Below are 27,997 nucleotides of genomic sequence, written 5' to 3' on the forward strand. Positions count from 1 at the left end.
TTCTGCAAAACAATGCTCACGCATGTTCTTGTTTTATTTTGGATTGCTCTTCATGGATCCTCCCCACCTCAGATGCCAAGGCAGATTTGGAACCTTTTTCTGATTGATCAGAGTTGCCCAGCATACTTTACACAAAAGAGAAACAGAATTTGTTCACATTCAGAAAATGAACTGGAACCATCTTCAAAACAACAGTTTTTCAGGATTGTGTAGGTTTTCACAGCCTGGGGCACAGGACAAAAGGTCACTGAAGACACACAGTTTGCTGTGCATTACAACCTGTCCCTCAGACTCACCTGCTGCTTTAAGTACAGGTTTGAGAGTGACCTGACTACCTGACCAAAATGGCAATACCTGAAGCGTTTAAGTCAGTTGGCCAGACTGCAATTCATAGGCGTACTTTTATAAAATGTTACAATGTACATGAAAATAACAAAACTGTGTTTTCAAAGATGTGAGGAACATTATGCGAATGTGACAGATGGATCTGTGAACTGGAAAATCTCCTCATCAAAAAGGTCTTCTGGCAGTTCTTCATCTCCATCAGCAAAAAATGTAGGGAATGGAGGGTTTTTATTGCAATCCTTGTAAGTAGGCAATTTGCTATCTCTGACCTGAAAAGCAGACAGGGGGAGGGAGAGTAGGGTTAATAAATCTTACAGAAAATTTTTAGACAGTGATACGCTAGAATTTAAAGAACTCAGCTTGCACGCATAAGAAAAACCCAACAGCATTCACATTCCACTTGTTTAAAGAATTCCAGGTATAATCATCAGTAACTTTAATATCAACCCTAGGTATTGAATTTAACATTTTGTACTCATCCATAAAGAGATTTTAAAAATCAGCAAAACTAAACAAACAAACAAACAAAAAATCCTAAGAGAATTTGTCATTACAGTGGATCAAAACCCAGTCATTTGAATTCATTGCTCAGTATTTTAAAATGCTATTAAAAATAGAAGTATAACTTGTTTAAACAGTGCTTATTTCTCACAGTATGTTCCTATATGACATTCCAAGTTCTATTATGCAGTGTAATCACCTCTTCAACAAACAAGACACGTGTTTGTGTGTGTGATGCAAACTAATTATGGCAACTAATTTTGCAAAGATATGTGCATGTGCTGTACTGAATCCCTCTGGCTATTGCACAGCTGCTCAGTGACTACAGAGTTAAACATCTAAAATTCTCCACTCAGGAATCAGTACCTAAGTTTGTTGAACATGAGCCTCTAAGACAGCTTATTTGCAAGAAGAATGGTGCCACAGAGAAATTCCTTTACTGACCTCTCTACATGTGGAAAGATTTAAAATCTAGCCCCTGAAACGCCAGTCTCTGAAGAAAATTAGTAGCTAGAATTATCAGCAAAAAGCAGTTTGTCTGCAGTAGCAGACAGAAGGCTGGTATCGCTGAATAAAAAAAAGGAGCTACAAATTCTTAAATTTGATTTAAAATTTAATTCTTCTTTTATATTGTTACATATCATCTTTCTCCTGAGCTGTAATAATCCCCTTCAGGCACTATACTCAAGTGGATTAAAAAAAAAGTGCAAATAGATTAGACAAAATTTTAGTAGAGAGAAGATAAGCTCTTCCTCTTAGTTTTTGGTGGGCTTTTAAAGAATGGGATGCTTGTTCTTACTTGGTTGGACAAAGACCTCCTGTAGGGCAATTCTGATTTATGCCAGAAATTAAATTTTAAAAATCTATGCCCACTTAATGCTCTGTTCTGACAACACTGTATTTACCAAATCCATATCTACTATTACTTGAACCTTTCCCAAAATCCATGAGGATTCCTGCAGATGGCACGTACAATAAATTCCTCTTCTACCAGAAGTGTTCTCTACAGCCTTATGAACTGCCAGCCCTGTAGTTCCCAACTTACATTGCACATCTAACTGGAATGAACTAGACTGAGGTCCAAGTCCACAGACCTTTGCTGTAGTTCCAGCACCAGTAAGTTTAGAAGAAACAGTAAGTTTAGAGAGCTTCAGCAATGCCACCTGAAGGATGACATCTTCAGAGATGTCATCTTTCCAATTCAATACGCTGTGGCTGTTTCTTTTAGTATATGAAACCACATTTTAATTGCTTCACTGGTTATCTATTATTTTTCCCTTGCTAATTTCTCCTTTACTCTCTAGTCCTATTAAAGAACAAAAGCTTTCTCTGTCAACAGCAAAAGCCCTCATGATCCCTACATGAGTTAGTATTAGAAAGAATAGAATAAATGATAACTTATGATAACTTATGATAACTTATTCATTTCATGTATACCTTATTTAAATGTTTTTCATGCCTAGTTTTTGTTATTTTTGATTATTTTCATAATGAAATAGTACATGCTGTTACATATGGGCTGTGTCATTGCCAGCAGTTCTGGACACCCGGAAAATGAAAGGAACCGAAATGTTTGTTTTCCTATTTTTTTTTTCCATTTCTTCTTGAAACAATTTCTTATGACAGGATTTCGTAGTAAGACATCTGCTCTTAACTGAAGGCAAATCCAAGAGTCTAATCTTAGTCCTGCATTAGTTTACCTAAATAAATTTAAGAATTCTGCCCAGACTTAACATTGTATGAATTACATATTAATGCCAAGGGGCATTTTGGACAGAGTATCTCCAGTGTGATATGGAGAATTCTTAAAATAGTTTTAAGAGTCTCATGAAACATCTCCAACAGACCACTATTGCTCCCAGAGGAGTACAACACTGTTTCATTTTGCCCCTTCCAAACTCCTCAGAAACTTGACAGATCCCAGAAGCACAGGCCACATCTGATGTTAAAACAGTTTTCTTCTGATATGCTCTTTTTTTTGATTAGTATAATTGATGCAGTGTTTCTTTTGACTGGTGAAACTACTGCTCTTTTTCCATCATTTTCTACATTCATAGCTTTCAAATGCAATTTAAAGCAAAAACCTGCTATCTTAGAGCATTACTTCCAAACTAAATGAAAGTTAGTCCTTGAAATTTAAAAAAGTTACATGTTATTCTATTACCAGGTATTATCATTATCATTCCTATTTAAAGGAAGAACTCAACTTCATTTTACACCTGAAAGTATTGATTACCAGCTAAAACATGGTATGATTTATCTGTCTTCTCAAGAGAATTACTTAATTACTCCCTTTACATTTATGAAGGGCCCAGCATTCCAAAGGTTTCCCGTATCTCTTACCTCAGATTACTGAACAATAATTTCACAACAGTATAAAGGGGTTCATTGGTGTGGAGCAGCAGCAGCTACACTTGTCTGTATAAGCATGTACACACAAAAGAAGTGCAGGTGACCCAGCACAGCTCTTCCTGCTCTCCTAGTAACCTTCTGAGAACATTCCTAACAAAGGAGTAAGTTTTCATGCTGTGTTACTACAATTCCGTGAATTTGCCTCTCATTCACAGAAGGAATGAAGCTCATAGTCCAAACTGTTACTGCAATCCATAAAAGCATTTGCTGTATACCTCAAATAATAAATGCTTGGCTTACTCAACTGCTGTTTTAATAGTACTATATATTACAGTAGACTATACTATAGATAGCTGCTATATACAGATGATGGTATAACTACTACAGTGCATTCTCCGACAGGTCATTTTAGCTAGAAAAATACTAGAGAAAGCTGAAATTGGAGCTGGTTGGGTTTTTGTCACTAAATCTTTAGAACAGTCATAAAGGGTTTTGCAGACAATTAATAAACTGCACTTGTGTATGTTCCCTGTATTGACAGTGTAATGGGTAGTATAAACAAACTCAGAAATCTATCACCACAAAAGGCTTAATGTGGTCTTAAACAAGCATTAAAAACTGATGCTTAAGTCACAACTCACATCTGTAGTTTAACAGGGCTTCAGGCTGTATAGCAACCACAGCAAAGAATGCAAGCTATTTGTGTAATAAAATGTGTTTAAATATAGAAAATTATTAGAAATAAGCTCCCAAGGTGTCATACATCACCTAAGTCAGCTTCCCTGCTATTTTTGAAGCTAGACATAAAAATTGAACCCAAGAATTATATCCATTTCTTACCAGTCTTATTTTGTCTTAAAAAATAACCCAACCATACAAATCCCCCCCAAACCTCCACACAACTCTGTGAATGAGGCCCAAGGCACAGGACAGAGAACATGAAATAATCGAAAGCATCACACTATCCCTGCATGTCCTCAACTTGAGCAGAGTGCACCCTACCCAGGCATCAACAACTAGAAACACAGCACAGTAACATTGGGAAGTGTGATACAAAATAAGTAGGATGCAAATCACTACATACCTCTCTTAAAAAAAAAGAAAACAAAAAACCCACCACAAAACAACAACAACAACAAAAAAAAAAAAAAAAAAAAAAAAAAAAAAAAAAAGAACCAAAAAACCCCCCCAAAAACCAGACAAAAAAAACCCCCCTACAAAAATAAGTAATCTCAAGTTACTAGCTCAAGTGGAGCATCATACTAAAGCAACTTGTATACTTTAATTTAACTCAGGTCTAGCATACAAACAGGTCAATTCAGCACTGACTTGCAAAGCAACTCCTATGGGCTACAGCACTTGCCAGAATTTCTGCCTGCACTACAAGTGATATATTCAAAGTGATCAACTCTGAATATCCTAAGAAAATCAGGTGCCTTAAAATTAGGGCGGTATAAAACACTATCCAAGACAAAGTAAAACATCGTTGAATTACAACATACTATATTACCCTCCACTATAAGGCATCTACTTAAAAGGGGAGTTAAGTCTCGTGCATCTCTCTTGAATGACAAAAGAGAACTCTTTAGTAATAACCTTTAGAAAAAGAAAGCTGTTACAGATGGTAACTACAGGCCCTGGGATCTAAGAAGATACCCCAGAAAGAAACAGATGTTTCCTGAGGTAGGCAATCTTGATAGGTCCAACATACAAATTTTACAATTGCTTACTCTGCGATGTTACTCTTGTAACAGGAACTCTGCGCATTTCAGCACACTCCTAAAGTTGCTTAATTTTATCAGTCTTTGCAACTGAGAAAGAAATCCATGCTGAAGTAAGCTTTTTTCATTAGTTTCCCAGTTAGCTAGAAACATTACTGATATCAGTTATTTACCTGCATACTTCAGTATGCAATATCAAATGAAAGCTGATTTTAATTAAAACCAGAAATCCATCAATCCTAGTATCCTCCAATTTTATTCTGCTGAAAACAAAACTTGAAAAATTCAAGTGCTTTATCTTTGTCTGAATAGAGTGCTGATGCACGAAGTTTCCAAAAATACAACATATGAAACAAATATATGCTTTAAAGGTGCACTGTGGTTTTAATGGTTACTAAGCAACACAGAGTGGGTACTGAACACAAATGCTTTCCCCTTGGAGGCACACAAAGAAGAAAGTGTTATTTCACAATATTTCACTCTGGAGCTCAAAGACAGATGGATTCTAATTCCCTAGACATTATTCCTACTTAATTACAGGCAGGTATTTAGTGGAATGAACAGTAATATAATTCCTCTCCCCAACTACAGATCCAAACAAATATACAACAATATATTGGAAGTCGATGTCTATAAGCAAACAAGAAAACACCCTGGAAGAAAGGCAAAAGGCAAGCTAAAAACACCACAGATGAGTGCAGCAAGATTAATGAAGAAAAAAAAAAACAACCCAGAAATCAGAGAATCAAATAGTATTGCTTTATCTGATTTTATAATTAAAGCCTTTTCTACTCTTCACAGATGTATTTGAAAAAAATAAGGGAAAAAAAATGAATGTAATGTATTTCATATGGCTCATGTAAGGGAAAAGCCACAGAATGGATCCACCAGCTCAAGGAACTGGAATGAAATATTGCTTACTAAATACTGCCTTCAATCTCCAAATAAGACTGGAAGCAATTTTTGGAAACCTGTTTCTTAATAGCAATAATACCTACTGCTGTGTCTTTACCTCAAACAGTGTTACTTATTATTAAATATCATCAAAGCTTGAGTCTGGAGCACTTTGGTCAAGATCTTTCATACACTCTATTATCTTAAGCAAGGAGCTCTAAGGGAAGAAAAGCCTCATTCTTCCCATGCATGTTCTTCTCCAAGCAGAGTGTGCAGTGTCTGATCAGCAAGAGAAGAATGATTTGTTTGAATGAGATCTTCATGATGTACATAAGAATGTGCAGTATTAACACACACAGCTTTGTTTTGAAAAACAATTTATATTACAGGTGTGTAATATATGTTTGTTTTCTTAACTCACTTAAAATCAGAAATAAAAATTAGATTATTGAGTCTAGTTAGAATAAAAGTTATAATCTGGTAAAAACAGGTACTGTATTCAGTGACTTCATAAGATGTTGCATCCTTACAGATAGAACATGAAAGATATGTACCTGCATTTGCCATCAAGTGTGGATTTTAACAGCATGACTAGGTAACAAGATGGACAATATTTTTTAACAATTAACTCTTGTTTAAGAGAACTGTAAAGATCAAAGAATACAGTCCAAGCAAACATTTCTCAATTTTTCAGCTACATTATGCTGCTTGTATGCATACATTACAATTTAAAACTAACATCCTAAAATAAATTCCCACTTAATTAAATTTCAGACTGACATTGAGCAACCAGGTTCATGCCTCAGGATTAGAAGAAAATACTTTGAACACAGTTAAGAAAAGGTCATTCAGTTCAATATACAGATGAAAAGCCAGCTGAACAACACTCTTAATTCTATGTAACTGATGTCATGCCCAGTAATTTTGCAGAAGTTGTCCTGAAAACTACTTTTCCTGGACATCTCTTAACCAATTTTCACTATATTGGAAGAGAAATGTGTAATGTATTCCCCAGGCTTGGGCTGGACATTAAAATAAAAACAGTTTAGAGATACCTTGCCCAGGAAAAAAGGCCTTATTTGCAGTGAGAGAAACATCATTTTTCTACGGGTAAAACACCTATTTGAAGGCAAAGTTGCTGTACATAAGACCCAGTAGCTGTAGAGTTTTGCTCCACAAGTAAGAGACAAAATCTGGCAGTTCACAGTAAAACAGAAGAAGATAATGAACTATTTGAAAACATCTGAATTTGATGAACTCCTCAACTTTTCAAGTCCTGAACCATTTAAATCCCTGCAATACTTCTGAGGACAGGAAGGTACATGCATACCAAACTCTTCATAGTCCTTCACAGCAAAGACATTTGATACCCTGCACTCTATTTATTCAGAATGAAACAACTTCCACATAAGTGGTGTTTGCAGGCGTGTGAAATATACCTAATTAGAAAGAAAAATCTACTTTGAAAACTATCCTTAAAAATACTTTTCTTGCTTTGATGCAAATTATTTATATCATAAGAACACTTACTAGACTCTATTGTTTCAAGATTGTCTACTGAAAACTGAAACAGTCTCCAAAAAATTTGAAATTAATCCTGAAGACTGCCAGAGAAAATACCACTGACACATTTATACTGATTCCAAAGGGAACTCAGATCTTTATTGTGAAGTCCAGCTGTCTCTTCCTGTACCTCAACTGCTTCTTGGAAAGTTAACTGCTACTGAGTACGGGAATGCTTTAAATAATCTCTAAAGCAGGATTTGCAGTGTATCTCTGTTCATGAATATAACACTTAAATAACATTCTGGAAATCTCACCACCATGTTACAGGCTCATGTTAGCATTCAAAGGGGATGGACACAGCCTGGAGACACCACAGCGTTCAGCAACTGTGCTGGTGTACCATAAGATCTAAGAAGGAGCCATTTAGAGAGCCCTACTGAGCTATTCAAAGTGCCCACTGCCCCTGCTGACTACACACTTCCACAGAACTGATTCCACTGCCCTTTGATTCAACAGTACAAGGTATCTCAGAAGAAATGAAAAGTGCACCCTACCAGTGTTTTTCCATTTGTAAATTGATTTGTAGAGAGCTTAGGAGTCACAAATACCAGTATTGAAACTAGCAAACATACCTTCACCAGACAATTGGTGTGACCTGGAACAGACCCATTTACATAAATAATGTCGTGTTTTGTATTGATCCTCCACACCTAGGAGACAGGAAAAAAAAAAAAAAAATCAAACACTGAGTTCTGTTTAGAGACTATTTCCAGTTTTACAAACAAAAGTCCAGCAAAGCCCAAACGGAGTAATTGGCTGTGATACCCTGGGGAAGAAAAATGTTCTGCACAGGCCTAAACTTGCCACAGAATTCACTCACATGCCACTTTGGGTGCAAAGCTTCCAAATGCAAGAGGCTGAAACAGTTTTAAAGGGCTGGTGATCAGGCTGTATTTGGTGAAGTAGCTCTTTGATCAGTGTAACACCAACCAAAGCTCCTAGGTCTCTTTTCCCTCTAACAGCAACATGTTGAAAAACATGAAAAACATCACAGGTGACAAAGTAAAACAAATGTCCTCATGAAAATGTTCCTGTTACCGTATGTTGATTTCTTAACTCAATCAGGTGCTCAACTGAACACACACATTTTCTGCTACAAATAATTAGTTGTAGTAAACTGAGAACAACAGCAGCACTTTTTGGCAAACTAGAGGTCAAAATGCTTTTTGTGCAAACTACAGAGGTTGCCTTCAGAGACAGAGTAGCTTTAATAGCTCAGCAGCTGCTGTAGCTACGCACAAATCAGAATTGGGACAGAAACTATAACCCCCTTTTTGCACATGAAAGTCAAAGGCCATGATCAAGTCAGAGCTTCAAACAACTCAGATTTGGGTTGGGTATGAACAATGGAATAGGCATGGAGACATTAACTGAAATCACCAAAAGCCTGATTGTTTTTCCTCTTCAAAGGCAGAAGTCAAGGGACATAGTGAAAAACACACTGAATGTGGAAGCATCACCCGAAATCCCAGTTCCCAGGGTACCACAAGCACAAAGGATGTTCAGATAAGTTATTTGTAACCCACAAGAGAACAGGAGAATGCATTTGCTGCTCTGGTCTTTCCAGCTTGCTTACTTCAAGATGCTGCTGTCTGGATTCTTGCAGAGATGGCGGACAAGACACCATTGCCTGGCAATGCCACCACCTTATCCACACACTGGTATACCCAGAACTCACCTTTAATCCAAAAGATGTCCTGTAGATGTTACCCATTTTACCAGGCATTTTCTTGCCACGATAAACTTTGGCAGCTTTCTAGATAAAAACAAGGCCAAAATCACTATGTTAACTGCAAGAAGTACACTTACAAACTCAAGAGGTGCACCAGAGAGAATATGCTGGTATTTCCAAGGCTGAAAATACATAGTATCAAAAAAATTAAATCCTGATAAGCAATTTAAATACCTCCTGCCAGAGGTTAGGTTTTACTCTACAAGTGTTCTGAAATACTTGACCACAATCACAAGATTTTTATATATATATATACACACACACACACACACACATTGTAACTTCTCCCCTCATCAAAAAGTTTTTATACTGATGTCAATCGGATCTTTTTTAATGTGTGTATTCTTGAGAGTGGAATTTTTAATTCCATTCCCCAAATATTCCTTAGTTTCTGTACCAAATTTTGATTGTCTGGGCATAAACTGGACAACAAAGGTGGGGAAAAAAAGGCAGGAATAAGTGCAACCATTTTCAATTCTACACTGTTATCAAGGGATTTGTTTCCTGCACCTCTCTGTTATTCATTAATAATGTTTCTTGGGGTATTTCTTAATTCTTGTGAAATCAGTTGCAATGCAGTTCTAGGGAGAAGATTCTCTACTGAACAGTCCTGGATTACAAAAACGTCTGAGATGGTCAAGCATAGATGGGAAAGTACTATCAAGGCATTGTTTTTCCCCTGTTGCATCCTTTCACTTTGTTTCCTTCCCACCATACATACTTCCAATACCATTTTTCATTCTATATACTTTGTGAAATTACATGCAGCATTACTGCTTACGAAATTCTAATTTAAAGAGGGGTTATTTTGCAGTGATGAATACCATCTGCTAAAATATTTACATTCTGCAAAAATATTTACATTCTTCAATGAAAACAAGTGCCAGATGTAGAATTCTTTTGCCAGCTGAAACTGAGAACTATAAATCAGTAACGCATGCTTTTACAGTCTCAATTACTCAAACTTCATTGACTGTTGCCTTTTTGCTTTTACTGTTCTCTTGAGCATTATTAATCCTTTTTTATATTTCAATTTCTCTAAGAAATTTAGACAGTTCGTGTTCACTACTGACTCACTTGATTTTAATTAGTTTGCAAAATACTCCTTAGTTCAGTTTAAATATTGTACAGTTTTTTATAAGACAAAGCCTAAAATTAACCTCTTCAAAGAGTTTTTATACTAATATTATTTATAGTTTGAAATGTAAAGATATGATTCTGTACTCTGCTTAGAAATGCATAGAAGCTTACACACTTCTGGGAATAATTCCCTACTAAATTATGGAGATCAGTTCATTAAGCAGCTGCAGATGCTAGGCAAGGTGATAAAAGGAACCAGGGTTCCAAAGAACAATACAATATCTACAGGATAAAATAACAGGCAAATCCATTCCAATCTATAAATGCTGTGATAAAAGCTTCTTAGAACTCTCTTTGAAGTATTAAGACTATTCCTCTCACTATATTACAAAATGTGCCAATTAGCTCAGTTAAAATACGTGCATTTACCAGCAATACAGAATATTCATAAATCGAGGTCTAAAGAACAGCATTTCTCCTTATACAGGATTCCGAACTTCCTTTGCTGCTGGGATTCCCTGCTAGCACAGAGTACATGTGGCAGCTAGCTACTGTACATTTGTTCAGTTTTAGTAAGCTGTTCTAAAAACACTGAAGAATGTTTTAATGGGAAATGAGAATCCTCACATTGGTAGATATTGCTCCAGGTCGTCTGTGAGTTTTTGTCTGGCCATGGCTTGCAGGCTGACCTTTAAATCCCCACCTTTTCATGACACCTTGAAATCCTTTACCAATTCTGAAAACAAAAATAATTAAGGAACAAACCTGGGTTAATCAGACATAAGGTTTCTAGCAATAACCAACAATTTCAGTCAGGCTCATGGGTTTTTTTCCCTTTAACAACACTCATCTTGGGGAAGAATATACTTTAACATGGTATAAAAATCTGTATTTTATACCATAAACATATTTTAGCACAATGCTTAAAGATTGCTTTACAGAATAAGAAGCACTAGAAGAGAGTCAAACAGGCAAGAAGACTAACACAAAATGCTCCTTGCTGTGATTGTCCTCAATAAAAGTTACCATAATGAATCTGTCACATGGGCACCATAACAAACAAACAAACAAAAACCCTGTAAAAACCCCAAATAATACCATATACCACAACTTAATGTCAGGCCTAAGCATCGAGAGAGGAAAGATGGCTGCTTAGGAGGAACATTTCCATACAATAAACTCATCTCTTGAGAACAGCTTTGTGTATAGTGACACATAATTCCCTTGATCCGTACTCGTCCAACAAATAAGTTCTAAAACACAATACCAAATAAAATGTATTTTCAGAGTCCATGTCCTTCATCTTTGAGCCACGTGACAGTATTACTGGCTTTGGAATTCTCTATTTACCGCAGGGATAGATTCAACAGGAAAAATCACCTTACCACTGCACAAAGTAAAAGCTGAATAAATTGTGTGTTAAACTGTCATTGTCTGTGTCCAAAAGCAGAAGTCTGACCACAGTGTTTATGGCTGCACTGATTATTAAATTTAACCTGAAATTGGCTCTTTTGGTCAGAGCATGGTGCTACTAATGCCAAGGTTGTGGGTTCCATCCCTGTAAGGGCCTTTCACTTAAAGAGCTGGGCCCTGTGATCCTTGTGGGTCTCTTCCTACTTCAAATATCCTGGGATTCTATGATTTTGCAAGAGAATCTTTTTCCTCTGATTTACAGAAATCCTTTCTCTGCTAATACACTTCACATTAAAAATAAAAATATATAGGCACTTTGCATCTAAAATAAAAGTGGGTATGAGCATGCACAGAGCACGCTCTAAGCAGGAACTGCACTTGGCTGACTCCCTGCACAGCGCTGCCATGAAAAACTAGTGAACACACAAACACAGAAACCATCAACATTAATGAAAACTAGATTCTTTCCTCTTCCCATTTGATTCAACTTTCCTCTAACTGCTGTCCTGGTTGCCTTGAACACATCAAACCACAGTCAAAAACAGCCATAAAGAAAGACTCTCTGAAGCTACAGAACTGTAATGGAACATGAGCTGTGCAATCACGGTGTCTGTCTCCCCTTCCCTGCTCAGAACCTATGGGACAATCCCAGTTAAATCTGGCAAAGAAACACGTGTAATTGTTTGAATATAAAAATTACTGGTTAGAAGCTTCTGACTTTTTTTTGCTCCTTACCTACAGCTAAGGAAAAGCTAAAGCTTAGTTAAAACAGTGATATCTTCCTCTGACCTGCCAGCTGGCCGGTCATGCAAGTGGTTGTCACCAGCAAGACAAGTCCTTTCAGGCCAGCAGACAGTGGTGGGACATGAAGGTATGAAGGGGGTGAGGGCCAAGAGAGGAAGCTGAATGAAAGCACCTGTGGGAGGGAGGAGCTGGGTTACCTGGGATCAGGATCACAGGGCAGGAATCCAAAGGATGCAAGGCTTTGTAACACCACTTTCTGATAGAATCAGCTAATTTTAAAAGCCTGCAGTAGTAATAGTAGTGAAAAATGGTTTGAAAAATACACTTTAAGAGAGGCTCAAAACTTGTGTTTTTCTGTTTTTATATGGCTAGGGAGCAGTAACTATGAAATATATGCAGAAACTAAGCTATAGGAAAACTCATATCTGTTCTGCCAAAATGCTATTTTTTTAAATTTTAAACTACCTATTACTGGCCATGTTTTCCAAGCAGATTACTTCTGGCATCTCTAGCTGGAAGATGGACTTAGCAAAGTCTCCAAAACCAACAGCAAGTGTGTTGCAGCTGTGCAGTCAACAGAGTGAGCAGATAAATTCTCTCTTTAAATGATAAATTCTTTAGCTGCAGAAATGCCCTTGTAATTCAGAGAAAACCACACAACCATAGAAAGCTACCATTTCAAGAGTAAACACTACTGTCAAACTTAGCCAAGAAGAATAAATCTCTGATGTCATGAAACCACTTCAACATTTCATTCAACTTACTTATTTTTTAACATGACCAATTTCGAATACTGTCAACTGTGATTTAAAAAATTTAAAACATTAATACTTAATACATGCAAGAGATGTATTTTTTAAAAGATCAAATATTATAAGATATCTTTAAAAAAAGTGATTATATCACAAGATAGAGTTGCTAGTGTTAAACGATTCATGCAATAGAGAATGACTGGTTGCTTTTTGGTCCTTCCAATTACACGTGTATTTTCTGTGAACAAAGACTCAAATTTTACACTACTGAAGCCTTATGAAATTTATAGAAAGTGTGATCAGACTGAAAAAAAGAGTACTCTAGTAAACCTGAAAGTCCTCTTACACCTGTTGATCTGGAATATGAAAACAAACCTTCAGCCTCTGAAATATTCTGCCTAAAGTCAAGGAAAGATATAAAAATGCTGAAATTAAAAGAGTATTATGTACAATGCTTCACTATCAATCAAGGCTTTTTCATCATATTAGTACAATAATGTTTCAGATTAGTTTCCTTTTTTATTTGTAAAAATCACCCAATTACCTAAAAGGACACTTTACCTCATTACTTTCTGACATTAATTTTCTATTCAATATGACACAGCCATCGAGATTGAAATAATGAAATAAGGAGCAGCTATAGCGTTTTTTTTTTAATTTTTGAGTTTTTTACCTTAAAAAAGAATAAACAATATGTAATGTTTTTTAAACACATGTCAAGAAGACAAACAATTACACAGGGTATATTTTATTTGACTCATGTTCTATCTGAAATAAAGCTGGAATCACAATAAGAATAGAATAAGATTATCTAGACTGAATGTAAAGTTTAAAATAAAGCAAGGGACTACTAACATCTAGTTTATAATAAAATTTAGAACTGGTCAACTAGGCAGTTAGTAGCTCAGGCAATATACCTCAAGCATTCTAAAGCCTAAGTTGATGTGAATAAGATCTGTTTTCAGAGAAGTGGTGGATTTCTCCACTATATGAAAAAAAATATGTAATGAGTACATTTTCCATGACTCACGATTTATCTGTATTCTAATGCAAAGATTTTACATTCTTCCAACTGTATGAAATGCAACATGCTTTTGAAACTAAATATTTATCTTATATAAACAAGGAAGAGAACTTCAGATGCTTGCTGTTCAAGACATATTATGGAAAATCAGAGAACGGTTTATACAGTGTATTGTACAGTCTTCTTAAACTTTTTATTCTGACAAAAATAATGAATATTATGCAAGATTATATTCTTGTCGATTTCTGAACAGACACCGGGTGTCAGCTATTAATATTACTCATTTAATTTCAAATTGTTTAATTACCCTCTTTGCCCTCCTTAAAAATTACTAGGTGTGAATACATTCAGCAAGTATCACCGATAAAAGAAAAATAATTATTCAAATTTAACCTAAGCCAGCTGAGATTTTTAAGAAATATTAAGGTCTGTCAAAGTAGGATGCTAATCCAGTACTATATATTAACTTAACAGAATAAATTACTAGGATCCACTTAGAAAGAATTGATTTTGCTACAGTATCTGAAATATGATAACCAAAAAGTTATACTGAAGTAGAATGTTTGACATCCTACTTACCCCCTTGTGATATCATGCTAAGGCATCTTCTACCTGTTGTCTTGGTTTGAATCAAGGGCTATAAATTTTTAATGTTCTAACAGTAACATTAGACACCATATCTGAACATAAAACATGCATGAACCCCACATGCATGAAACTTATAAAATTAGATTTGAATTGCAGAATGCCCCTTTTCTTCTACAGATGCAATATAGTGACTTAGTTCACTTGGCTTCACTGAGTGAAGCATTACCTGATTCCCAGAAAGTAATCACAGGGAGCAATGATGATATGAAAAACTAGGACATGCAAGAGTTAAATAAAAGGAAAACTTTCATTTAGAAAGCTACTGGAATAAAGCACTTTAATAAAGCAACAATTTACTCTGCTAGTAACTCTTCAAATGTAGTTAATTTAAAAGAGCATTATTTTGATGCTGCAGGGGAAAAGTATTCCAACTACTTACTCAGATAACTTTGGGCAAATGGAGAGTTCTGATTCAGGCTCAGATTACACTGTTAATTGAGCAAAACTTAAATAAACCATAAACACTCCAAACTCGCCACTTAATTCTAGCCCATTTCCAACAAATCTACTGTTAGCTTTTTCTTGAGATTGACAACATTTCTGATGTTCCTCATCACCCTCACAGTAAAGAATTTCTTCCCAATATTTAATCTAAACCGACCCTCAGTTTGAAGCCATTTGTCCTGTCACCACGTACTTTTGCAAATAGTCTTTCTCCATCTTACAGGCTCTCTTCAGGTACTTGAAGGCTGCAATTAGGTCACCCTGAAGCCTTCTCTTCTCCAGGCTGAACAATCCCAATTCCCTTAGCCTTTTCTCACAGGGGAGGTGCTCCATCCCTAGAGGGGACCACAGAGCTGGATGCAGTACTAAAGGTGGGGTGACAGAGCTGCAGCTGGTGAGAGAGATGTATCTGGATGCTGTTGTGCATTTTAGCTCCCAGCTTAGCAGGGCTAAACTTCAGGATTGAGCTTTTAAATTACTAAAAATGAGTACTAAGGAAAATATTTCAGCACTATAGAAGATTTACAGCATACAGACACACTGCCTACTCTCAGTGCTCTAAAAGCCACTCATACCATGGTGAACGACCATGAGATTTGAAATAAAAGTGCATACATAAATCTTTAACCGAACCCTCTCATTCCTGTGAAATTGTTTTTGTTTATAAAGGTATAAATGAATCACAACATTTCAAGAACATTTGCAGGGAAGATTAAAAGAAGACAGTCATAAAAAATCCCCTACATTTTGGTAACCAAATGAAGAGACTAACCCAAGACTTCTGAAATGAAATTTGAAGTTTGCTTACTTGTAAGGAGCATATTTTTTATTTACATTTTGGCAGAAGGAAGCATACAAAAGGATATCTTGCTCATCTGAACAATTAGAAGTTGGTAAAAGATTAAAATATCCTTGCTATTCCACTATATAATCTCCTCATTGAGGCAACATTTGTTTTCTTTCTTTCCTTTTTAAAGGACTTACTACAATTAATCATGCTATTATCAACAGCACTGCTATTTTCATCCACATGATTTCTAACACTGTACACTCTGGTGTTTCCTCCAATTAAAGCAAAATTACTGTCAAACTCAAAAATGTAAAGTACATATTCATGTAAATATATTTCTAAAAACTTGACAGCACATTTTAGGAATTACTGTTTTTCAAGTCCATAATGGTTTGAAACAGAAAGACCCAGGTCCTCCCTCCATGTCCTTCCCCAGCTTGGGTGGGACTTTGCTGGATGAAATTGCATGGAAAAAACGGAAAGAATAGAAGAAAAACTGAAATGCAGTAACATAACTTAATTCTTGCCCAGAAGTTAAGGGAACATGATAAATGAAGTATTCCAAAGAAGCAGAAATCAGAATGTGAGCAAGCCACAGAAAAAGGTTAAAATTTTTTGATACAGGAAGACTGGAATGATTAGAGAATCACACTGACAGAAAACCCATTTCAGCTTTCTCTTTAGTTAAAGAACATTTCCTTCACCTTTACAGAAGGATGACAAGAAATATGCTACCAAATCAGCAGTACAAACACACAGCTGATTTCTGAAATGGGATCATAAAAATATCTAGAGAAAACATGTTAGAAATACTTAATTCCAATCTAGGATGGATTCACTGAACAGGACCAAGAAGTTGATGCTAGTATTTTCAAATACTAAAAGCAAGATATAAATCAATACCCTTTGGCTGTTTACCAATATCTTCTACACTGGTAAAAAAATCTCTTTCCTAGTTCTTGGAAAAACTCCTAAAAAAACAAAGCTTTTCTGCATTAACAAAGATGGACACTTTATCTCCATTAACTGACTGTATTCCTAATGATCATGCACTTTGTTTTGCAAACAACCTATGGTCTCTTATAGGATGCTCACTGAATGCAATTTACAAGCAGAATGAATAATATGCCAGATCTAAGTATTGTATAAGAAAGTCTGACATGGAAAAATACTAATTCCAGTCAATTCCTTAAACTGTTTTTCTCAATAGAGTACCCTCACAAATGTAGGGAGGTGTAGTTCTATTAGAATTGCATACTCAGTTCTGTCGATATGGCCAATTTCCCCATATATACAAAATCCTGTGAACAGCATTGGACATTGATAGGTATTAGACCCTACATGTGAGACATGCAGCTGGGTACTATCTCCAATGCAGAGAAAATAAAATCTGTAATGGCAAATATTATCTTTGTATCATGACACCGAAGTATGCAGACAGGAGTTCTCTCGGTCAGGGGATATCACAGTTGTACAAGAGCCAGGATCACTCTTTGCCACAGGATGCCAGTTTTTCTTTTGAACACCCTCTATAACTTGAGCTCTCATTTGGCATTCACAGTGGTCTGAGAGGAACCTCCTCCCACACTAAAGTAAAAGATCTTTAGCCACTGCTGGTAAGGACATGAGCTGGAATGTGAGAGAAAACAAACAAACAAAAAAGTTGATAGCTCTGTTGTACTGCTAAATGTACTCACTATCTTTTTGCTATCCTTTCAGTCCACATATCTCTTTCCATCTCTTCACCAAATTAAAATTAAGGAGTCTTTTTGGGAACCAATACCTCTCAGCATTCTCTCCATTTTTACATACTAGAGATACTGCATTAAAGTATCTCTTTGCCCATGCTAATCATGGGTATGTGAGAGACAGCACAGGCAGACATCAGCCTTAATACTGTAATAGTCTACCTGCCTTGTTCAAAAGCAAGAGTACGCCTCATCAAGAAACATAACTTGGTATTCCTGACCCAATGAGTGAACGGACATCAATTTCCTGTCACTACCACTGCAATTGTATTTCAGCTTTTGTGAGCCATGGGTTCAAGACAAATTAAGAGGGAAAAACAATTAGCCATTCTCTTTGAGAAAGATTTAAGACATGATAAATCCCCAGGCACCTACGTTTTTGCAGTAACATCCACAAACTGCCCGGGGCGGAAGTGAGCAGCATATAAAGGAGTACCTGCAGAAGAAGAGGAGAGATCATGTTCCACTTAGTGCTGAAATCCTCAAACCACTACACAGTTATCCTCCAGGGTAGGTTGCAGTCACAGGAAAGGAAACAGAACTTGTTATTTACATCTTATTTGTCCTTCTTTATCAACCTCACGGACTGAAATAGATGCTTTGTATTTACTATTTAAGCACATTTCTTAGAATATAACCTCATTTCAGATGAGCAGGAAGGAAGAGTCAAGGTTTTACTCTTACAAGGCTTTGCCCTTCCCACACTGCCAAAGCCCTAAGTGCCTAATTAGTTAAGACTCATACTACATATGCTTAGCAAGAAAACAGAATATGCTGCACTTGGAACTACTAGGACTTAAGAAGGTGGAGGGTTTAACAAAAAAAAAATCAAACCAAAAATCCAAACAAACTGCAAAAACTCATTTACTAGAAAAAAATAGGGTTTAAAAAAATTTTTGCAATGCTTCCTCTATTGAGACACAGTGTTTCCAAACTAAAGTCTGTGGCAGAAGTACAGCTTCCTCCACTGGGGAATTGTCTACATGCTAACCTTTAGCAGAAACAGTGCTACCGTAGGTCAGTGACATCACTCACCTCGCTGTAATTATACTAATTCCTTAAGTTCTTGCAGTATCAAAATATTAATTTCCAATTTGTTTTGTCTTCAGTGATTTTTTTTCATCCAAGTGCAAATCTTTCATTAGCAGCTTAAAAAAAACCAACAACGCAAAACTGATAACTCAGTTCTTTATAAACTAACTTTAATCTGAAGATCCATGTGGCTGCATATTTCAGTTTGCAGTTTGTTATACATCCATTAAAAAAAAGAAATTTTAATTGCTTCACGTTTTTTCAATTGTTTCCATGCTTTCTCAAATCTGTATGAATGCAAACTAAAATGATGTAAACCTCTCATAAGTCTCAAGCATAAAAACTTTTATATTATTTCATGTTACATTTACATAATCCACACATTTGGATAACTGCCAACTGACACAAAATCATACACATAAAGGATGTTATGTACAAAATACACACACTGCAAAACCGGCTTATCAAAAACTTGGAATTCTGCTTTTCTCAAGCTATTGCTTCCATTTATCAGTCCAGACTTCATGTCAGATTTGATTTTTATCAGTTACTGCACTGTCTTAAAAAGGTCTTGCTAAAAAAGCTTAAAAAGCTCCACTAATGGCACTGAAGATGCAATACATTAGAATTTCCTACCCTATATAATTCTTCAGAAAATACCTGTAACTGCCAAAACCCACAAAATAAATGCAGCCTAAATACACTACCTAATAAAACCTCAGAAACTTAAAACTTTTCATTTTATCTCCAAACTTCCAATACTGATTTTTAGTGAGAATGTTTGTTATAAACATGATTTAGTATGTTTTACTTTGCAAGCTGTAAAACAGAAAAAGCAGCCTTCGTCCTACTTTTGAATGCAGCAAGAAGGAACAAAACTCAAACTGCTATTTCAGGGTCCTGGGAAACATCACCACAAAACTGTGTCCCTTTCATAAGGATAAACACAGAACTTCCTGTAACTGTACCCATATTTATGCCCAATAAGTGAGTCAAGGTTACAGGCATTTACTTCTTAACTCAACGTTCAGAGTAAATTTGGATTGGATTTATTTTCTTATAGGTGGAAACATAGTATCCTGGAAAAAGCAAAAAACTTACATCTCATCAACTAAAAAGTAAAACCCATCTTTTAAATTTCCCTATGAATAAAGTTTGCTTGCGCTTAATGACAAAGAATTCAGCATTTTCTATGAAAAACAACACTGAAATACACATCATAACTTCATTTAGGTCTACAAGTGGCAGATGCTAAATGACTATATGCACATAATACTCAGTAGCTCAAAAAAATTACCTGGCTTAATTATGGCATCATCTGTTACATTAAATGTTGTAACTTTCTGCTTCCGTGGCACTCCAGCTTCTTTAAAAATTTCATGTGCAGACTCTGGTTTCTGCAACAAAAAGCAGCCATAAAAAAGAAGTCATCTTAAAATACCCAAGAATCAACCCAGCACAGAAAACTATTAAGACTGTCAACATCACTCAGAGAAACAGATACATCATACTAGAATTTCATCTTGAGGTTTGCATTTTATCTGCACATAAAGTTTATTTAAAAATAAATAAATGTCTGCCTTTTATTTTCTGTCAAGTAGTTACCCTACAGCTATCTAATATAAATGAGAGATATATGAGGATATTGAAGATCAGAAGAGGGAAACAAATCATTTAGAATGTACCTGACAGATGCTACCTTTTTTTTCATGGTTTACAAGGAGTTTTGTAGCAATTTAGAAGTAGGTTCTCTTTTTCAAAGCTTCTGATGACTTAGTTCCACACCACAATAAATGTAATTTATTAACTAGCAAAACCAAATTGTTATTAACTAACAAAACCATAGAAATAAATTCTCGTCTTGCAGAAACTTCTAGAAATGCTTAAATTTCCACAGAAGAAAATTTTGAGTCTCTGGGCAAAAAAAAAAGAAAAATTAATAACAACAAGTTTATGATCCATGTATTTTTAAGATATAGCAAGTACACTCAGTGTCAAACTACTGCTGACTTACTAAAGCAGGGATTCTGTTTTCAGATGAGTCTGACAGATTTAAAAGTACTTAAAATTATTCTCAGCTGTTTTAAGCAAGACATCTCACAGAACAGCAGACCACTGAGACAAAACCAAGCAACAGAAACAGTGATGCAGGAAAATTGTGGCCATAGGAAAAAAAAAAAAAAAAAAAAAAAAAAAAAAAAAAAAAAAAAAAAGAGATGCAGCTGACTTTCCTTCAAATGATTTCTGGTAGAAAGCAATTTAAACATCTAACAATACTGTCACACTTGGATAATCTCATCTCTGAGGTTTGCTTCTCAAAACTCCTGCGCAGCTCTCTCTCTCTCAAAAATTATTTTGAGTATTTTAAGAGCAAGTAACGTGCACAACTTTAAAAATGTTAGTGTATTTGAAAATACAATGTTTTAAAAGGTTTTGAAAATCTGCATGTTGCCCTTTTGTTTTCAAACATTTGTTGAAAAGTGTTAGAACAAAGGAATTTTTATGAAGAATGAAGAAGCAAGATGATGAGGATCTCTGATTTAGAAAAAAAACAGAAATTCTAAGTTTATGAATCCATCTTTGAGAGTGAAAAATATTTCTTGAGAGATTTGTTAACTTGAGGTCACATTACAAAATACTTCAAATATCTTTAAAAAACCATAACCAACTACATACAAAATCTCTCCTGAGACCATAAATATTTGAGGGATCAGTGGAGCACCTGTATTAATCTGCAGAACTATATGTGAGAATGAAAAATAAAGATATGGACTTCCTACTAAGTGCCTGTATATCAATCCTTTATTTCCAGCTATGTAAAACTGCTGCCATAAGCTAGAGCAAGGAGAGCCCTGTGCTCAGCATGGGTGGCTGGAAAGACCTGCCACAGCTTAAGAACAGCATGGTGAAGTCAAAGGGTAAAATTCACTTGTATCTCAAGAGTCCTACTCTAAGTTGTAGCCTTGCACTGTTCTACTGTAACAGCACCTCCTCTTCAAACAGCCAAGTCAGAGATGTATTTTTACAAACAAAACACTTCAGTGTTTACAAACCCTTCCTAAAAAGCAATATTGAAGAGGGAACACTGAGTGGATTCTCAGATGTTCCTTATTTTTAAAAACACCAACAATACCTTCCAGTATTATAGGAAATTTATTGATATGCCCTCACTTATAGGAAGCACATAAAATATTTTTGACAAAAAAAAAGTCTGAGCACTGACAGAACTTACGGTTGCATTAATTAAAAAATCATGAAGAATCTGTTCACTTATAACAGAGTGACATACATCAAGCTAAAAAGGAAAAATTAATCTTGCTAAAAATACAATACCCCTTATCAATTTTAAAGCAATTTGACACTCCAAAGAAATACAGGAAATACTTTGTTAGAAAAATTACTGAAGGAATCTTTTGGTTGAACTCATTAAAAACTAATAGCTGTGAGGAATCTGAGGAAGACAGATGTTCCTATGAGGAATTAACAAAAGAGAAATTGCTTATGTTAATACAAGACAGTATCATTCAGTTTTCTTTTAATTCTCACTACAGAGAGAAAAGAAACACATAAGAAGGCTGACAAACATAGGAAAACAATGATCCAAACTCGCAGCTAATCCACAGAAATACATCACTTGTTAGTACCTTAACAAGTAAATCTGCCCAGAATCAGCATGCCAAATTCCTCCTTAGGAATCATGTAGTTTATACATTGTTGATGTCAAAAGTAGTAATACAGAGCTCAGAATAATAATAATACACAGTTCAGTCTCAGGCCAGGACCTCACCAAAGATTGCTCAAATAATATTTAATTAAATTCTTTATTAAAATGAGTCTAAGTTCAACCAAATTAAAAGACACTAACTTGGGAAAAGTTATGCCCAAAGAAAGTTCTTGAACATAACTCACACTTCTAAGAAGTCCTTGAGTTAACATTTTACGTAGTTCTGCTTTGAAGAAATTTTCATAGGAGCTGTTTAAAAAGAAGTTTTCTTCATACCTCCTTACTTCTGGCATGCTTTTACTCTGACAACATACTGGATTTACTAGTAACATCATCTTCATGAAAAGATCGACTCTAAGGAGTCTAATGAGCAAAACACAACTTGAAAATTATTATTCCCATGACTCTTGCATGTCTTAGACCAAAGTAACAGGAAAGAAAAAAGCACAGCTGACATTTTTCTGGGAAAATGTCATACCTGGAAAGTAGAAACGGACTGAAGTGACAGAATAGACACCTGAAGAGTGCAAGCTGTACTAGTCAAACATGGCATAAACCAACTGAATAAATGAATGGTACCTTGAAGTATAAGCCTGTTCAAAATCAGCACAATATACTAAAAAAGCCAACAGATCTATCTTCTCTTCTCCTTCTTCTCTTACCTCCACTAAAGCAGAAACAAATACACAGATTAATTCTGAGGCCCTGGGATAACCATCTGTTTGAAAAAAATGGAAATCTATGCCCTCAAAAAGCTACAATCATGAACTGAGATAATCTGCTTAGTAGTCATGAGCCCTGGGATTTTTTCACCTGCCCAAATCAGACAAATGAGTATCAGGATATTGCAAGAATTGAAAAAATATATTTTACAGAAACATCCTTTGAGGGAATGCTTTCTTCCTGCTTGATCTATAACTCATCCTGGGGAATGATAGCTCTGCCAGACAACCTCAGCCACTAGAGATATCTGGGAATTCCACATCAAGCAACTGGGATGTCTGAACAAGTGATCGGTTTTGATACGGCTGTTGATGAGTTACAATCATGAAGCTATCTTCTTGAAAGGATAAGTCTTGAAGTTACTTAGCAGCAGAACTATAGGCAAACTAAACAATGTCAATAGACCTGGGGAAAAAGTTGAACTATAGCAAAAAAGACAGTACAGAAGAGTAAGCCAGAGCACTAAGTTGTAAACAGCTGATGAAGCTGAATAACTATACAACAGGCTCCTGAAGTGTGTATCTTGCAGTCCTCATCTCAACTGAATCTCCGCAGACACGAAGAACACACATTTCTCCACTGCTAGTGGTCCTTCAAACCCTTTCACCAGCACGGGACACTGCATCCCAAAGCAAATTCATAAACCCACAGCTTTCCTAGAGAATTAAGAGGCAAAACTTTCAAAACGTTCTTCCTGCTATTCTCTTAATCAAGAATTTACACTCGCTTAGGAAATGGCAGAGGTGAATGTGACAAAAGATCAATTGCAAAGTACGCTTGTCTGCCAATAAATCTTTCAGAGAAGTCTATTTATGCTACTTTTAAATTGTAATCACAACAGAAACAACTATTCCAGCAGTGACACCCAAAGTGCTTCACTTACAGAAAAAGGAGATACATTTTTGCCTCCAACAAGCAGCTTAGCTGTTTTTCCACCCGACTCTTCCTTTGAAACATATCTTAAAACATGGCAATCTTGAACCTAGAGAAAAGAAAAACTGTTTGAGCATAAGCAGATGTGTATACATTAAGACAACAAAACACCAAAGTCAGTCTGGGTTTCATAACAGAAGATGCAGCCTACAAGTAAGACAGTGTGTTAAGTTTTTACCACTGACATTGCTTTTCCAATGAACTGAAGGCTTATTTCAGCCAAAAAAATTGGTAGAATGCAAACTAATTTCATAAATGCTCTAGAAATTGTAATCACCTTTTCCACACAAGATCTGCAAAACCCCTATTGTAAGCACACAAAGCACACAGTAAGGGCCCCCATTTTAGACTCCTGCTCCTTTGCCCTGTAAACCTGATGGCCTTCATGCTCCTCTTGTGGAAGCAGCCAGTCAGCAAAAGGCTTCATCACAAGAGCAGCTGCTGGAGAATATGAAGAAGCAGCTTCAGAGCTACAAAGGCTCAGAAACCAAGGTGAAACTAATCCAAACATGCCTGCAGGTGGAAAAATAAAAGAAGTGGGACAGTTAACCCCAGCTTTGTTGCATCACCTAGGTTACACCACTCATAGCTCTGCAGCATTTGAATAGCTGAGGCGGCAGGGCAGAACACTCCTAGAAAGTATGGATATAAACAGAATGGGGGTGGTATACTATTATACAGGAGTGAAAGAAATCTTCACTTTCTTTCAGGATTTCCTGCTGTGTGCAAGTAGTAAGTTTCACTTTTCCTTGAAACAGGTCGTTTACAATATGAATACAGAATAGGAGATTAAATTCATTATGGTTTATTTCACCTTAAGTAGTGTGACAGCATGTTTTTCTCCTGATTTGGTCCATATTGGCATCATTCCCAGTTTTACTGCAACAACACCAACTCTGATGGAATCTGTAGATCAAAACAGAACATGGATACACCTTCACACTTAATAATTGAAAGAGTTCATCTAATAATCTGCCAAGTCCCATTAACTCTGATCTTTCCTAAGGAGGTGAAGAAGAGAAAACACCACTAAATCCTTGCAGGTTATTTAACCCCACCAGCAGTAAAGTTCTATCTGTTTCAGTTGTGTTTGATAGAAAATGCAACTATTTTTGGTTTGTTCTTCTTTTCCAAAATACAATGCCCATGTATTAGAGCCAAACTAACTATTGAGAAGTTTGCTGTAGGAGGTTCTTCCCACCCCAATCTCTGCAATGGCAACCTGTCAAGTATGCCACACAAATGATGTGACCCTTTTGAAAGCTCAAAAACTAAATTCTGTGTTCTAGTCCATAGGAAACTGTAATCACAGACCAGAAGTGGGATGTATTATATACTACACTTTTTCTTCAGAGCCCAGCAATATTAACAAAAACATTTTCAACTTCATAGACTTTATATTCTAAGGAGACTTTTTTGACAAATTCTTAATTTATTATCTTGCTGTACAGCAGTGGGATAGGCCAAGAGCTGGACTAAAAACTATCCTTAAGAACTAAAAGTTCTTAAAAGGTTCTTAACATCTTGTAATATTTAAAATGCTTTTTAGAAAACAGATGTATTACATTTACTTATCTACCAGGAGATTTATTGAGTGACTGATGTGAAAGCCAAAAGGAGAATACTTCACAAGACACAATCCTGATGTTACTGAATGCAACAACACAACAACAATAATAATTTCAGCTTGAACAGGTATTTCAGAAGAGATAATTTTTCACCTGGTGTCCACTTATTCAGTGGCCATGGCTCATCTTTCAGAGGGCACAGCTTGCTGGCTGTCTGAGCTTTGTACTCCTCTGCAGTTATCTTCTTGAGGAACTCCACATTCTCTTCAGAAAGATGCTCGTGCCACCATGTTGAACTGTTGATGTGTCTGACTACAAAGCCCAGCTGATCCCTTTCCAGAGGTGGGAAAAGGTTTTGAGTGTCTTTATCAGTACAAAAAATGCCTCATAACATGTATATTACATCTAATTTATAAAACACCTAATTATCTGTCATTTGACTAAACATTCTGAATTATACCAAAGGAGAGCAAGCAACAACAAACCAACCAACCAACCAACCACTCCTTTTAACACAAAAAAAAAACCCTCCAGCTAGATCCATGAACAAAGAGATAACAGTAGGTACTGTTTAACTTAACTTTAGCAAGACTTTTAAAAACAATCTGTTGTGGCATCCTTCTATCCAAGATGGGATGTTATGGTATGGATGGGTGGGCTATCAGCTGAGCAAAAACCTGGCTGGATCGTCAGCTGAAGGAGTCACGGCTGATGGTTTGGACTCTACTAGAAGGCAAGTTACAAGCAGAGTTGCTCAAGAGTCTATTCAGGAACTTGTCCTGTTCAATATCTTTTTCAGTGGCCTCTGAGAAAGGATGAGTGCACTGTTCTTAAGCTGGAAGGGAGCAGTTGATGATGCCCAAGGGTGTCCCTCTGCCAGCCAGAGGGACAAGCCAACAAGGAACCGAGTGAAATTCATAAAGGAGAAACGCACAGTCCCATCCACAAGTGGCACGGGATAATTTGTGAGAAAGCTACTGACAAGACCAAGGTAGGCCATGTCAATGAGGTGCACACCAGGAGAGTTAGAGAAGTGCTATAAACTGAAAAGAGGGATTCAAATTTGCCCTAAGGAAAAAAACATGTTCAGCCTGAAGACAATCAAATACTGGCACTGGGGTCCAAACAGTGGGACTGTGCAATTTCAGTCCTTAGAGGCTTTCAAAACTCAAAACCACAAAGCCCTGAGCAACCTAGTCTGACCTCAGGGCTGGTCACATTGTGAGGAAGAACTTAGACCTCAGCTTAGAACTTGGCTCCTCAGCTCCCTTCCAACCCCAACAACTCTCTGATTCTACAAATACTGCTGAACAGCTCAGTGTCCTGCCATAAACGTTATGAGAGCTGAAAAAGGCTTGAATGCTCCCCAGTCCTCTGCAATGTCAACAAAACAGTATTTGATAGTACAGGCAGTGAATGCACGTGGCCAGCGGGCCAAGGTGACCCAAAACACGGCAGGTCAAGTCGCTCACTGTGCTGCAAAGATGCTTTGGACGCGAACGTGCCTGTCCTGCCAAAACTCCAACGCAGGCTGGGGCTATTTCTAAGGCTGGAATGCCCCAGCAGTAACCCCTGGCACCACGAACAAAGCTTCCAGGCGCTGCCAGCAGGCTGCACACAGAGGCCTCTCCAAAGGGCGGCGGGCAGAGACGGCGCCCAGGGGCGGGGAGAGGCCGCCGCGGGGAGAGGGCAGCTCAGGTGCCGCTCACCTTCCAGTACCTGCAGGGAGCTTACAGGGAAGACCAGGCAAAACTACTTACAAGAGCCTCTAGTGACATGACAAGGGGGAATGGGTTCAAACTGAATGACAGTAGGCTTAGATTAGATATTCGGAAGAAATTCATTGCTGTGAAGGCTGTGAGGCACTGGAACTGCTGCCCAGAGAAGCTCTGGATGCCCCATCCCTGGCAGCGTTCAAAGCAACGTTGGATGCAGCTCTGAGCAACCTGCTCTAGCTGAAGGCGTCCCTTCCCACAGCAACGGGGGGTGGAACTAGATTATCTTCAAGGTCCCCTTCCAAGCCAGGCCATTCTAAGATTCTACGACCTCGGGGCGGCGATAGGGGCCGAGCCACGCTCTGCTCCCCGCTGTTCCTGCCGCTTCTTCTTCCCCTCCCGTACCCCGGAGCAGCCCCTTCCCCTCGCAGCCGCACCGCTACCTGTGTCCGGGAGCCAGCCCTGCCGCCGCCCAGAGGCGCCCGCCGAGCCGGGCCAGCCGCCCCCAGCCCGCCATGCCGCCACCCCGGCGGAGCCGCCGCCGCCTT

General features: G+C 37.1%; 1 protein-coding gene across 1 annotated transcript; it reads right to left on the bottom strand.

The window, feature by feature from the left end:
- On the bottom strand, window positions 1–27,997 carry MRPL3 (mitochondrial ribosomal protein L3). The gene is made up of 10 exons (XM_053962628.1): window positions 27,893–27,997; window positions 25,888–26,066; window positions 24,981–25,072; window positions 24,117–24,215; window positions 20,084–20,183; window positions 18,130–18,190; window positions 10,819–10,927; window positions 9,058–9,135; window positions 7,952–8,029; window positions 1–614 (listed from the first exon to the last, which is right to left on the bottom strand). Exons 1-10 carry the CDS (start codon window positions 27,964–27,966, stop codon window positions 465–467), a joined length of 1,020 nt encoding a protein of 339 aa, XP_053818603.1. The 5' UTR covers window positions 27,967–27,997; the 3' UTR covers window positions 1–464.

Source organism: Vidua chalybeata, chromosome 1, assembly GCF_026979565.1.
Source record: "Vidua chalybeata isolate OUT-0048 chromosome 1, bVidCha1 merged haplotype, whole genome shotgun sequence".
In the NCBI taxonomy this organism is placed as follows: Eukaryota; Metazoa; Chordata; class Aves; order Passeriformes; family Viduidae; genus Vidua; species Vidua chalybeata.

What these genes read in the sequence shown, in the direction of transcription:
- MRPL3 (XM_053962628.1), bottom strand. Translation starts at nt 27,966, where the DNA reads ATGGCGGGCTGGGGGCGGCTGGCCCGGCTCGGCGGGCGCCTCTGGGCG. An exon ending in AAAATGTATCTCCTTTTTCT is followed by an intron (nt 20,184 to 24,116) that starts GTAAGTGAAGCA and finishes TTTTTGTTGCAG; the next exon opens with AAACCAGAGTCTGCACATGA. An exon ending in GTGGATGTTACTGCAAAAAC is followed by an intron (nt 10,928 to 18,129) that starts GTAGGTGCCTGG and finishes TTTTGTTTTCAG; the next exon opens with AATTGGTAAAGGATTTCAAG.